Source organism: Cladophialophora bantiana (assembly GCF_000835475.1).
Source record: "Cladophialophora bantiana CBS 173.52 unplaced genomic scaffold supercont1.9, whole genome shotgun sequence".
Classification (NCBI taxonomy): domain Eukaryota; kingdom Fungi; phylum Ascomycota; class Eurotiomycetes; order Chaetothyriales; family Herpotrichiellaceae; genus Cladophialophora; species Cladophialophora bantiana.
Window position 1 is genome coordinate 285560 of NW_015971583.1, and position 14454 is coordinate 300013.

The 14454-nt window shown below is 53.2% G+C and overlaps 5 protein-coding genes across 5 annotated transcripts; 3 read left to right on the forward strand and 2 right to left on the reverse strand.

Moving 5' to 3' along the window:
- Positions 1-1801: 1801 nt before the first annotated feature.
- On the forward strand, positions 1802-4580 carry Z519_06397 (uncharacterized protein; the record flags this gene model as incomplete). The annotated part of the gene is made up of 3 exons (XM_016764137.1): positions 1802-1939; positions 1993-2567; positions 2621-4580. The coding sequence occupies 3 exons, from the start codon at positions 1802-1804 to the stop codon at positions 4578-4580; spliced, it is 2673 nt and encodes an 890-aa protein (XP_016619219.1).
- Positions 4581-5139: 559 nt separating this feature from the next.
- Positions 5140-6987, forward strand: Z519_06398 (uncharacterized protein; the record flags this gene model as incomplete). The annotated part of the gene is made up of 4 exons (XM_016764138.1): positions 5140-5177; positions 5231-6657; positions 6706-6923; positions 6976-6987. The coding sequence occupies 4 exons, from the start codon at positions 5140-5142 to the stop codon at positions 6985-6987; spliced, it is 1695 nt and encodes a 564-aa protein (XP_016619220.1).
- Positions 6988-7894: 907 nt separating this feature from the next.
- Positions 7895-8851, forward strand: Z519_06399 (uncharacterized protein; the record flags this gene model as incomplete). The annotated part of the gene is made up of 1 exon (XM_016764139.1): positions 7895-8851. One exon carries the CDS (start codon positions 7895-7897, stop codon positions 8849-8851), a length of 957 nt encoding a protein of 318 aa, XP_016619221.1.
- A 464-nt stretch (positions 8852-9315) lies between these two features.
- Z519_06400 (uncharacterized protein) lies at positions 9316-10449 on the reverse strand (the record flags this gene model as incomplete). The annotated part of the gene is made up of 1 exon (XM_016764140.1): positions 9316-10449. The coding sequence occupies one exon, from the start codon at positions 10447-10449 to the stop codon at positions 9316-9318; it is 1134 nt and encodes a 377-aa protein (XP_016619222.1).
- A 1123-nt stretch (positions 10450-11572) lies between these two features.
- On the reverse strand, positions 11573-12861 carry Z519_06401 (uncharacterized protein; the record flags this gene model as incomplete). Its single annotated transcript, XM_016764141.1, has 6 exons — positions 11573-11824; positions 11872-11991; positions 12051-12103; positions 12154-12244; positions 12357-12522; positions 12578-12861. 6 exons carry the CDS (start codon positions 12859-12861, stop codon positions 11573-11575), a joined length of 966 nt encoding a protein of 321 aa, XP_016619223.1.
- Positions 12862-14454: the final 1593 nt, after the last annotated feature.

Genomic DNA, 14454 nt, shown 5'->3' on the forward strand with positions numbered 1-14454 from the left:
AACAGGTTGCATCGAGGCCGATACTAGCATAGGGTGTAATAGGTATCATCAGGTTCTTCCAGAGAAGTCGGCGTCAAGGAGCGTCGTACGGACAACAGGTGCTGCGTCTCTTCCAACTTTCAAACGCGACTAGTTGCAGGTGCTCGATCGGATCAGCAGCCACGTTATGACGATCAGAAGATCGAATTCATCTGATCGTCGTGATCAACAGCTCCACTTTCGATATGCGAGTATCGTAACTTCTCAAATTGGACAAGATACATAAGAGGATTTGTGACGTTTTCTGACATCCTCGGTAGTGGCGTCAGTGACCCGATTTTGTCTGTCCCTCACCAAGCTGTCACTGTGGCCTCTGCAAATTTACAGAAGTTGTCTATGTCAATCCTACCCAATGAAAGAGAAGCTGCTCAATTTCCGCAGAAGTGACTTTGACCTGTTGTGGGGGTGCCTCAACAGTATCATCGAGCTACCAGCAATAAATACCACCCGAAGCAGTAATTATCATTGCGTTATTGAATTCGAGGCGGGATCTCATCATCTCTATGTGAGACTGTAGCGGCATCTGACACGCGACTCATGATTTCGCTTCGCGTGGCCCCAAAAAACATCTGAGCCTCGACGCTCTCAGAAAACACTTGGAGCCGGAAGCAATTTTATTCCGGTGCCAAGTTCTACCTTTGGGAGCCAATTTTAGATCTTTCTCTCAGAGCCAAGGTTTGGTTCACAAGCGCGTTCTTTGCTTCGGTTTTCCGGCTTTTGTGGGGCGGACGAAACACTCAAATATCTTGAAGCTGTTCAGTGTATCCCGTTGTCAAACGGGCAATGCAGGAGAGCTTCCGCGAGCGTCTGCGGGCTCTGTACATCGCGTAACTGTGGCTGTGGCTGTAGGGCAGAGTGCAGCCACAGATCTTTTGGGTGTTCCCGAGAGACCGAGATGTTGATCGTGTTGCCAGAGTCTCGATATGTGGCCCAGATCATGAGCCCTGACGGTGCCTGAGCCCTAATAGTCGATATCCTTTTTTGACGTTGCCCCTGAATGGGACAGCCTAATCCGGAATAGGAAAGATGACAGCCCCTGGCGCAAACCTTGTCACGTGGAGCTGTGCGTCTCCCCAATCAACCTCTCACGGGATCACTCCGTCCTCCTCCACTTCAACATCAAAAGCCTGATCCGGAGATTTGAATCACATCCCACAAACGCAACTGCGAAGAGTCGCTTTCCATCTGAGAGGCTTTCGCCGCTTACGCCATTCGATCGTGAAGCGCTGTTGCCCTCAAACTCCTTCCCCCGTCCTCCTCAAGCCACCGAAATGCAACATCATCCTCCTCATTTCCCCTCGATCATGCATAGGGCTGTTCTTTGAGACTGCTGCGGGAAATGCGACTATGAGAGCGCTTTCGGCCCCATAAGGGGACCAAGCCGTCTTGTACCGCAGTATATCCGTGAGCCCAATTTCAGTATAGATCCAACGGTAAGGGTGTTCCAGGCTGATGGGTGGAGAGCCCTTTTGTCATCCCCTCCCAAGGCGCCTCGTCGCAGAAGGAATGGTACAGACCCTTCGTCTGTAACCTCATACATATGGTCGCATTTTGACTTGTACCTTTTTGCTTCTCCTTCTTTCCCTCTCTCCTACGCTTCCTTTCATCTACGGTCTTTACCTTTGCGTTTGCAGGCTATTGCTTGCGTCCAGTCCTTCCTTTACGGGCGTCTTCAGCCCACACACTCCTTCGCTGCGTGATTTTTTGCTCGTCCCGTTTCGATTCGCTCTTTTCTCGTCTCCGAAAGTGTACAACCTACATCATGCATTCAACCAGTTTCACCGCCAGCTTGCTGGCCACGGCGGCTTTCATTTCATCTACAACGGCATCACCGATTTTCGGAACTCGTTCTACTGCCGCAAAAAGAGGGTTCTCTCAGCCGAGTCTGGCTGTCTACTGGGTGGGAAAGACATGCATGACCTGTCCACCGCGTCCGGTGCTGATCGTGTATAGGGGCAAGGACCGGATCAGAAACGCTTGGCTGATTTCTGCGCGGACACTACGATGGACATCATCCCTATTGGCTTCGTGAATGTCTTCCCCGACCAAGAAAACGGTCCGGGAACAAATTACGGAAACGCTTGCGGCGGCGCAACTTGGCAGTCGCCAGGCGGCACCATGACTAGTGTGTATACGACATGCTACCAGATCGCGGAGGACATTCCCATCTGCCAGGCTATGGGCAAAAAGATCTTTGCCTCGATTGGAGGCGCCTCTCCAGGAAATTTCATCGCCTCGTCAGATTCCGCCAAAGCCTTTGCCGACTTTCTCTGGGGTTCATTCGGTCCTCTACAGGATCCCACCATGGTGCAATATCCCCGACCGTTTGGCTTAACTACCGTTGTGGATGGTTTCGACTTGGATATCGAGTCTGGCGGTGATTTTGGATACGCCGACCTGGTCAATGAGCTGAGAGCCAAGTTCACCGAGGACAGCTCCAAGACCTACTACATCTCGTCCGCACCACAATGTGTTGTGCCAGATGCTCATCTTGATGACGCGATCAAAAACTCCATGATCGATTATGTGTATGGACCACCTCTTCTCATGCCTCGAATAATCCAGAACTGACGCAGATCAGATTTGTCCAATACTACAATACCGATCAATGCTCAGCAGCGTCGTTGTTCGGCTCGGGTGCACTTGACACCACCACTGACATCACGTTCGGCTGGGCGGACTGGCTCAAAGATAATTCGATGAACCAGGATATCAAGATGTTCCTGGGTCTTCCAGCGTCACAGAGTGCGGCTAATCCTAGCCACTACCTAGATCTTGACCAAGCGCAGGCTCTGATTGAGGAATATGCGTGCTCGAGCACATACCAAGACCTTTTCGCAGGTGTGATGCTTTGGGAGGCAACCTACTCGGACAATAACCAGATCAACGACAAGAGTTATGCTGCAAACATCAAGGACATCTTTGGTCAGCTTTCTTGCAGGCCACCGACAACCACCACGACCTCGACAACCACAACCACCACCACCACCACAACTTCCACCACCACCACCACAACTTCCACAACCACAACCACAACCACAACCACTACCACTACCACTACCACTACCACTACCACAACCACCACCAGCACTATCCCAACAACTACGCCGACGACAACGACAACTACTACTACGACGACGACGACGACGACGACGACAACGCCAACAACTACGCCAGAAACCACGTCGACGACGAGCCCCTCTCTGGCTGTTCCCACCTCGACCTCGTCTTCTACCACAAGCAGCTCCGAAGGCCCCGTCGAAACAACATCAAGCACTACCTCGGTAGCTCCTGTCACGACCACCACAACCACAAGCTCTGAAACCACGACCTCATCTTATAACAATGGCCCTGTAGGTGGATCTACAACCTCAAGCAGCTCCGAAACCACGACAACCTCATCTTACAATCATGGCCCTGGAGGTGAATCTACAACCTCAAGCTCCGAAACTACGACGACCACATCTTTTAACAATGGCCCGGTTGGTGGATCTTCAACCTCAAGCTCCTCAAGCAGCACCACCACCGCCACCACCACTTCCAGCGAGTCCTTCAGCCCGGTCGGTAGAACCAGCTCTCCAACCAGCTCAAGCCACCCTACAACTTCCTATAGCCATCCCGTTGAGGTGACAACTTCCTCGAGCAGCTCAAGCACTACGTCATCACCAGTTGAAACTAGCAGCTCGTATAGCCATCCATATGGTCACAGTTCCTCGTCGACTTCCTCTAGCTCTGTTGGCCCTGCCACAACTTCAAGCTCGTCTTCTGCAACCTACACAACCAGCTATCAGTGGGCAGACTGGACTTCATCAAGCAGCAGCCCTGTAGGTGCTGTAACGACCAAAGTCTCGACGACAAGCGGCCACGTAACCTGGGGTGACTGGACGACAAGCAGCACCACCTCTGGCCCAGCTGGCGAGTACACAGTCACTGTCTGGACTACGGAATACACCGACATCGGTCCCCATGGCTTCACCAAGCATCCGTTCCACTTGACCACCACCGTCCCGGTTTCGCCAGCCACCACCACTGCACCGTTCGTGTGGCCAACCAAGGCTGATGGATGCCCCAGGGGATTCCACACCACGGAGACCGTCTGCTACGTGTGCGGTCCTGGTCTGACGACGGTGACTCTGACAGTTCCCATGCCCACTGCCACCGCCACCGCCGTCATGACTCAGACCGTTGTGCCCGTCAAGCCCACCGGTGAAGCAGCAGCGCCCGAACACCCGTCTGGCACGGCCAGCACTGAGACCCCTGTCGCAGCTGCTACGGGCTCTGCGGGCTGGAGCTACTCTCAGCCTGCTGGTGGCCCAGCCAACACGGCGACCACTGTCGCAGCGGCATCTACCTCGCCAGCAAGTAACAGCGGATGGCTCGCGCCATCTGGTACGCCCGTTGCCGCTGCGTCCTCCACCCCAGTGGCGCCTATCAACGTCACGCCCTTCACTGGCGGCGCTGCGACTCAGAGCCAGCTCCCAGGCACAGTGTTGAGCGTGCTGATCTGCGCCGCTGTTGCTGTTACTGGCATGTTCTTGTAAACGTGCAGCTGTAATGGATGGGAGGGTGGGTGGAATTATGGAGTCCAACATTGGGCTGGCGGTGTGAGAGAGGGAAAAGGGACAGGTGTAACGAACAACCCATCTTGAATCTATCTATCTACTACACATACATATACGCCCCCATAGCATGGCAAGCAGGTATAGGCATGTTCTGGATTTTTTGATCCTCTCTCTGTTGTTGGTCTGTTTCGTGCGATTCCCTTCATGTACACGGATATGAAGTACCTACCATACATTTTAGAAGCGGTGTATACCTGCAATCAATCAAGCAATCATTGCCGCTGCAAAAACAGCCTATGCGATATATAGATTGGCGAAGGAGATGGCCATTTTCCTACTCACATGCCAGGTGACCGGCACGTGGCTAGACGGATGGGGAAGAATGTTGATGTGTGCGGAGTCGCAAATCAAAATGCGAAATCCTCTTGATCCTCCCATTCCGCCTCGTACCACCGCTCACCTCCCGACGGTTGCCCCTTCTTTTGTCGCAACCTGGCCGCTCTTTTTGCTCTATGCTTATACACACGCTCTTTTAACCATGACAGTCACTCGCACGCAGGCGGGTAAAACACCCAAGTATGCTTCACGAAACATAAACGGTTTGGCGCTCCCGTGCTAATTCATGGCAGGAAAACAGTACGACCGGACTACGTCGAAACCCCTGGCACATATGGAAAGCCTCGACCGCGTAAATCACTTGCTGCTATTGAGGACTATGGCGCTCAGGTCTCTTCTATCGGTCATCAGGACGGCCATGACACGACCGTCATTGCGACGCGACGCGTCGAGAATGCTAAAGCGGAAACAATGAATGGCCATGCCAATGGCCACGCCAATGGACATGTCAATGGACATGTCAAACCGATGACAAATGGACACATCAACAAGGCAGAGAGTCAAGAGAAGGTCGCCGCCGAACGCTTGGTGGACGGATGGCGACCAGGAATGGATGCGAAAGTCGACACATCGGGACATTTCGAATTTGGAGGCCCATGGGGAGTGACTGCGATGATGATCGGCTTTCCATTGCTGATGTACTACATGTGGATTGGTGCCACCTACTACGACGGCAAATTCCCAACACCCAGAGAGGGCGAGTCTCCAACCGATTTCCTCTATGGTCTCTCCCGCATGGCCTACTATGGTGCTTGGCCGTCCACAAAGGCCTGGGTCATGTACTGGACGTTCTGCGTCTTCGAGGGCGCTTGCTATTGCCTGATGCCGGGTATCTGGACCAAGGGCAAACCATTGCCTCACGAGAACGGGCTCAGATTGGATTACTACTGTAGCGGAATGTGGTCATGGTGGGCAACCATCATCGTTGCTCTGGGTCTTCATTTCTCAGGCCTCTTCAAACTGTATACCATTATTGACGAGTTTGGCCCTCTCATGTCTGTGGCCATCATTTCCGGCTTTTCTGTCGCAATCATCGCATACATTTCAGCCATTTATCGAGGCAAGCAGCACCGCATGACGGGGTATCTGATGTATGACTTCTTCATGGGTGCGGAGCTCAATCCCCGCATGTTTGGAATTCTCGACTTCAAGATGTTCTTTGAGGTTCGACTTCCATGGTACATTCTGTTCCTAATAACGTTGGGAACGGCTGCACGGCAATATGAGCTTTACGGATACGTTTCTGGCGAAGTGGGATTCTTACTCATGGCGCACTTTCTGTACGCAAATGCGTGCAGCAAAGGTGAAGAATGCATTGTACCAACCTGGGATATGTATTACGAAAAATGGGGCTTTATGCTGATCTTCTGGAACCTGGCCGGCGTGCCCTTGACCTACTGCCATTGCACAATCTTCCTGGCCAATCATGCTCCAAGCACTTATGTGTGGAACAAATATGCACTTGCAGCTTTGTATGTGGCATACTTGTTTGTCTATTGGGTCTGGGATACTACAAACAGCCAAAAGAACCGCTTCCGGGCAAAGGAATCAGGTGGTGCCATCACTCGAAAAGCGTTTCCACAGTTACCGTGGCAGACCGTTGAGAACCCTAAAATCATCAGAACAGAAGACGGGGGGACAATTCTTGCGGACGGCTGGTGTAAGTTGCCTGAGATGCACCTTGGTTGCTTGACTAATGTTCTCGCAGACGGCTATGCAAGGAAGATCCATTACACTTGCGACCTCTTTTTTGCCCTTTCATGGGGAGCAGTGACGGGATTCAGGTCTCCCTTCCCATGGTTCTATCCTGTCTTCTTCACGGCGATGATCATTCACCGGGCCACACGAGACATTCAGAAATGTCGGAAGAAGTATGGCAAGGCATGGGAAGAGTACGAGAGACAAGTCCCGTACTTGTTCATCCCTGTGAGTCAAGGAATACCCCTACATATTCACCCTGAGGCTGACAGCTTCATAGTATGTATTCTAGATTCCGTGAAGGGACAGTGACATCCCCTTGTTGGTGACTCTCACTTGGCAGTGCAAAGTCCTAGCGCCTTTGAATATCTGCTCGTTTGAAGTTCAGGATAGAAAATCTTCCTCCCACCTGTCCGGTATCACTCACAGAACCATGGTATATATATAAAGCGCTCACCGGTACCCATCCGAGTCGTCGACGACATCATATTCTGGACGTCTCGGCGCCGAGACATATTCACCGTCGTCGTCGATGGATTTGCCTGCCCGTCCCCTTTCATACGACTTTTCTGCCGACGCTCTTCTGCTTTAAGTCGAAATTTGACCTTTCTTGACTTCACTGCCACTACTCACCTTTCAAAATTCCTCATCTTCTCTCATCTCACCTTCATCACGTGTTCCTCATTCAAACAACCACATTCAATACTCGAGTGACAGCGACAGTCTCTGGCTGTTCTGGCAACAAGGCCACAGTCAATCCGGTACGTGTCTGACCATCTACTCGGCAGTTTCCACAAGATCAGTGATCTTTGTACTGCCTGTCACGGCTTCATCTTCTGAGACGGTGTTGCTGAACAGTTCCGCCCCGGCCCGTGTCCACTGATGTATCAAGTTACTGATCGTTTGCCATAACTCAAGTTCAGACTTTCCCAAACAAAACTCCTACCGATCTCTCAACCTCCACTCAGCTCACCTCAACCCCGTGTCATCCCAGACCAGGAAATCAGCAGTTCTGCGAGCGAGATTCCAAGGATACGGAAGATTTGGTTGGGGTGTCCGGGCCTCTTAGAAGATCACAGATCTAAACAGTGAGTCTCTTTGATCCAGTTTCGTATGAACACAGAAGTTCACAGCTTTGCCGCAACAACCTCAGCTCAAGGAACCATAACCACTCATCCTCTTTTTCTTGACAAGCAATCATGAGAACTTCGACCTTGTTCACGGACCTTTTGGTGGCAGTCTTGGGCGCCTTCGGCATCCAGACTGCTGCCCCTCCACCGTTCCATGGTGTTGGTATTCTCGCCCCTTTCAATCATTCGGTCCAAACCAGCAGCGATGACTTTCTTGCCAATCTTCCCACTATGACTCCAACTCCAGTCACAGCTGCGCCTCCACCGACCATGGTCTCTCTCGGCTTGCCCTGGACTCTGTCGACCCTTGCCTTTCCAAGCTCTGCTACGACTCCGGTCTTGGCTCCTGCAACCGAAACAGTTACTATTTCAGTCACCGGCGCCAATGCTACTAGGACCTTGCGGAGCAACGACGCCACTACTGGTGTGCTTTCAACCTCTTTGGCTTCGGTCTCTTCTGTTGTGCCTGTCACCATGATCACGGTTTCTCCTCTGCCTGCGTCTTCAAGCACCGAACCTGTCAGCGACAGCTTTACCTCAGCAAGTGAAACCTCGAGCGGTCCTGAAATGAGCACTTCGTCTGTCCTCGGTCCACTTACCGCGGCGCCACCAAACAGCACAGCATCTGTCACCGATCAGCGCAAGTTGCTGAGTCGGGGGCAGAGGGTTGCTGCAATCGCCGTGCCCATCATGGGCCTGCTCCTTATCGCCATCGCCGTTGCCGTTGGATACTGGCTGAGGATCCGTCGTCAAGAGCGCCAGCGGGCCGACCGCCTTGAGCAGCGGGCCCGCTGGTTCCGACAAGACCACAACGACTGGATCCGTACTCAGATGAGCACTTTCGATGAGAGCAAGGTCGGCCGGAACCCATTCACGACGCCGACTCCGAGCAGCGACACGATTTGTCGCCCAAGAACGCGCCCTCGACAATTCTCTGGGTCGACGATCGTTGTCAACCGCCCGGAGGAGGCGGCCGTCGATCGGGTGGTTCGTCGACGTGGTGGCGTCGAGAATCTGCGCTCATGAAGCGCTCCGGCGGGTGGGAGGGAAGGAGGAGGGAGGCGACGAGCCGTGGGCGGGTGGTATTTTTTTCTTATCGGCGTGGATAGGCCGCCTGTCTTTTTAGACAGCACGTGACACAATATGTCACACAATCCTTGAGCTTTTACATCGAGCGTGTTCCTCTCTTGTACTTGTAAACAGTAGCATCGATGAGCGTTGTATATGCCCCCCGCTTTCTTCACAAGAATGGTGTATTAAAGCAATGACCTGGATGTCAGCGTTTGTCTGACGCCCTTTCTATCGAGTTCCTGTGAATAGAACCTGCACTCTTCGTTATCGCCTTGGTGCGATCTCAACTCATCGCTGCTGTCTCACACCGTCTATATCGATTTCCTACGAACAAGCGGCACTCCTCCTTGTTGTCCCCTCGGTGCGATCTCAGCCCATCGCCCCAGTCTTCAACCATGTCAAATGCCAGTCCTCTTTCGTCACCTACAATGGTCCACCGTGCACACAAACAGACTCCTAGCGTACTCCTCCACGCCAACCATCGTGATACCCTGCTTTGCACTCCACGTCTGCTCTTTGGGCCAACTCAACCCCTTTCCCTCCGCGAAGACAACCCTGTACCTCTTGATCTTGTCCGCGGGGTCGATCCTGCTCTCTTCCTTCAGGTAACTTAGCGGCCATACTTGTCTGACGACCTCCATGCCTAGGGGCGCTACGACGCGCTCGATCGTGTCTGCGAACGCGCCGTAGCTAAGCGTATCGCCGGCGATGTACACCGGCGTGTTGACCGGTGAGTCAGGCGTGAAGAGCAGCTCGGCCGTGCACTTACCGATGTCCTCTGCCGTGGTGGCGGTGATGAGGTCGTCCCAGGAATTGAGGGCCGTGACTTGGATCTGTTCCCTCGCTCTTCCGGCATCATTTTCGCTCGCGCTGTTGCTGGTTCTGATGCTGGCGCTGACTCCGGCAGTGCCGCTGCTGTCTTCAGCCGCAGGTGCGGGTGCGGGTGCGGGTGCGGGTGCAGATACGGGTGGTAGCCTCCTCACAACACCCCAAAAGTCTTCGAACAAAAAGCTCATGAAGATCCCGCAGCTGAGCACCACCCAGTCCGTCGTCGTCTGACCCCTCAGCAGCTCCCGCACGCCGATCTGCTCACTGAACATGCCCTGCCCGCCCTCGCGGCCAATAATATCGTAGTCCACACCGTGCTGCCAGGGAACGTAGTAGGGCACACGCGCCTCGAGGACAGCGCGGGTGACTTTGGTCATCGTCCCCGACGGCAGCGCCATGCCGCCGGCGTGGAGCACCGCAGTGAAGGGCGCGAAGAGCTCCGCCAGCGCAGACTGCGACGACGCTTCGATGTCGCCTGGGATGACGGCCACACCGCGGGAGCGCAGGAGCGCGTGCTGCGACTGCTGCGCGGGCGACGGGTAGGCCAGGCTACTTGGTCGGATCAGGAGGCTCAGGCTTGTGTTGGCGGGGGAAAAGCTTGGGTGCGAGAGGATGTTGGAGAGGATGGCCTGGCCGAGTTCGCCGGCGCCCAGGACGAGGATGGATCTTGTCCGCGGCGGCACGGGTGGTTTTTGTTGGCGCTGCTGCTGGTGTGGTTGCGCCATAGGAGCGTAGCAGAGACCTCCGTACAATAGCAAGCAAGCACTCGAGCACTCTCTTCTAGTGACCCAACTCTTGGGTCAGACCTGGATTAGATCTCTGGGAAGCAAGGTGTTGCCGTAGTCCTAATCGATCCTTCTCTCTCTCTCTTGTGACTCTCTTGAGTTATCCGCTGGCCAGCTAATAGAGTGCAGAGCACAAAATACAGAACGGAGAGTGTGCAACGTGCAAGTCAAGAAACGAGGAGAGAACATGGAAGACACATATCTACTACACACACGTGTCTTATATACTTATCCCCAACCCCCTACCCAGTCAACCTCGAGACTGAAGTCAATTAGTAACCAAAGGTCCTGTGTCATACCCGCCAGGGTTAGTTCCATAGTTCCAGCCTTGTCCTCCATACAAGAAGAAGGGGGAAGGGTCCGCTGCCTTAAAGCCGGCCCGGGACAAGGCTACTTCAGGCGCTAATGGTATTATTCTGGATGAGTTAGACCTCGGGCATGAATAAGCAGGTTGTTCTGGGCTAGACAAAGTCCTCCGTATTACCAAGACACCCGAGGCCTTGGCTGCGGGCCGGAGTTTAGGTTGTCTACTCCGCGGGCTGGGTGAGATGGACATTGTCATCGAATGTCACTCTGCTACGACTCTTGGGGACACAGGACGGAGGGTTCTTTCGAGGTGATGAAATGACCGGGGAGGCAGACGGGGGATGCGCTGCTTGATGATCAATCGAAGATCAGGAAGACAAGCACCAAACAAGAATGGAGAACGGGAAAAAAGGGTGGGCGAAACATGCCTTTGGCGGTAGATGTCTATATCATACAGTTCTTTGACTAATTGATTCAGTCAGGCTCCTTCCCGCCCACAAAAGCCGCTGTACCACAACCTCTTATTCGCATTTCGGAAGACAGTACAGCCATCTTGCCTTCGCGGTGGAAGACGGATGATCCCTACAGAGCAAAAAAAACCTCTGGGGTACCATCCCACACAGATCCCCATCCCATTGCCGACAGTCCCTCCATATGCCAAACTGACCAGAGCTACAATGAGGACCTCATCCGGTACCGTCATGGATTTCTGTTACTAGACCCTGTCTCCAACTCCATCCCAAACTTTTGATGCCTCCTAAAACGCCAGCCCTGGTGTTGGCGGCTTCCTCCCGTAAACAATATGTAATCGAGTATATAAATGGTAATCAGGGTTGTTCAGATCTTTCCTGGCCCCAGCCAAGAGAACCTCAACCTCTGCCGGTTCCCAACCCAGTACACGGGTGAAAAGCGCTAGACTGTAGGCTTGCATTGCTTCGGTCATTATCGCGTTCATATTCATACCCAGACTCCTCCGACGAGGCTCCTTGGGCCATGGAGACAGTGGAACCTGAACAACTTCGTCAGAAATCTCCGCGAACAGAGATGCGATCATACCTTGTGGACCTCGTGGACAGTATCTTGGAACCCTGCTCGGTCCACCAGGCCTTTGATTTGAGGGCTTATATTCATTATACGGCCGAACTTCTCTGCCGCGTGGCTGAGTTCGGTTTGCCACTGGGACAGAACGTTAGATTCAGCTGCTGTGTACAGGCTCTATTGCTGGCAAATCTTACCCTATGCCAGTATGAATGATCTGGGAGACTATTATCGTCTGTGCTGCCCCATGCTGTGCGCAGGTCAATAGTTGTCCCGTGGGTGCAGAGTTTACTCGGTCACCTTCAAAGTCGATGACTTCTAGCCATCCTCCTGGTTTGAGATTTTCCATGCACTGTTGAAATAGCTTTTCCCAGTCCGCTATACTACCACCCTGTGGTTCCAAGCAAGTTAGGTCCCGATCATAGTGTTGTTAATGACTTGCTCCTTCATTCGACTAGGCCTCTGACCATCTAAGGGGACTGAGGATCAACAAATCAACATACCATATGTCCAAGACGTATAAAATCAAAACTGCGCTCAAAAGCCCACTCTGATTCGCAGTCATCTATGAGGAATTCCAGATTTGGAGGGACCCAAGTCGGTTGAATCGGAGATAAATCCGTAGCGACAACCTCTGCCATAGGGAAAGTGTCGGCAATTTGGATTGCCCTGGGTGAGAAATCAGCTTTGGAAAATCACCTTTGGGAATACAGGCTAATCCGACCAAATCCCTGTCCCGGTGCCTATGTCAAGGATGCGTTGGGGGGCCTCAATTGGTGCTTTGTACAGCTCTCCCCCGAGAACCATAGATTGGACATGATGGAGCAGATCGAGTCTTTCCTGCTCCTGCTCATCATTGGGAGCGAAATATTTTCCAGCCTTGTAGGAGTGGTACCGGCGGCCGTTTTCGTACTGAAAGTCGAAAGCGCTCGAAGATACAGAAGTACATTCGGAATAGGCGCCTATGCTCTCGGCATAAGCAGAATCGGCATCACCGTCGTCAGCCATAGAGAACTGATGCTCAATGGGCCGTGATTCGAGGCTCCGAAGAAGTTCGATTCATGGTGCTAATGTCCCGTATGCAACCATGAGCAGATCTCATGAGCGGAAAAGCGAGACAGAACGAATATATTAGACCAAGGCCAGATATCCCAGCCTGCACACCGATGCGGGCCTCCAGGTACCAGGTCCTGAGCGCTCTTGGTCTCAGGCATGCCGTCTCCACCAAAAGATGGCTGATGGATAAGCAGTAACAGTGGGCGAATGAAAAGCCGTTCACACCACTGAAGGTGATGAACAGGCAGCTTAACGCGACGGCTCGTAAGCACCGACCAGACAAGGTCGCTGCTCCAGTGTTCGCCGTCATGGGCGTCACTGTACATAGGTGTGGTTGTGAACAGACAGATCACCCCGGGCTGTCGACCCTCCACCTGGTGGGGAACTTGCATGGCACAATGGCGTTTTTGTCGATTGAGTTTCCAGAGAGTTTGCGTGAGTAGCGGCGCTAGATGGTTGAATCGACTTGGTTCGTAGGCAGAACGGATGAGAGAGATTGAGTAACGCCATAGCTGGCTGCAGTCGCTAGTGGTGAGCACAAAGCACATGGCTTCTTCGTCCCACATGCGGGTGAGTAGTTTTCTTTTTCCTGGAAGAGATAGTCTCCCGGCCATGGGTGGACAACCATCCAACATCCCAAGCCAGAAAGATGCATCTCGTTTGCATAGGTGGAAGTTGAGGGATGGCAGCTCGGCAAGGGTGACAGCGCACAAGAGGCGCCTCGAGGGAGGTCTAGGGGCCCCCTAGCCTTCCTGTAGTACCTAGGTCCATGGCGAAGCATTCCTCCTTCGCACAAGGACTTTTGATTTCCAAGATTTGTGAGTAGCGGGGCAAGTGGTAGTGGTGATGGGGATGGTGCTAGTGATGGTGTTGGGCGAGGTTGCAGGCGCGGATGTACGTTGCCTGCGGGTGCGCAGCACAAGCACCACCATGGCGCACATAGCCAGTTCAAACTGTTGCAACGTCCACCACCATCACCTACCACCACCATGATCCATCAACCAACCACCTCACCAACGAATTGAGATCGGGACTTGTGCCTCCGAAAGGACCCATGCCAGGTATCTCGTGGCTCCGCGTACTTCCCCCTCGGTATGGCCATTTCCGAGGGAGCGACCTGGTGATTGTCACTGTTATTGGGCTGACGGTCTCCTCCATTTCGCTGTGGCCCTTTTGAAAAGCACATCAAAACAATCACCATCCATACCCATCGCCCTTCTGGACGGTGTCAGACTGTCGGCAAAGAGATCGCCGGCCCATTGTTGTTGTTTCCGCTGTCAGACAAAGCTAACCATCTTCTGGCAGCAACCTACTGCGGCCCTCCACTCCTCTGACCACAACCCCCTGTCCTTATGCGAGAATCTGCAGAGCAACCCTTCCTCCCGGCCTTAACCCCAAGATAGGCAGTTCGCTTTTGTGTCCTTCTGTCTCGGAAATGGGGATCCATGGCGTATTCAGGAGCGCTCGCTATCGCCCAAACTGTGAACCACTCCGTCCACTCGATTTGGGGGTAAAACAATTTCAACTGTTCCGCAAGAACCTTCT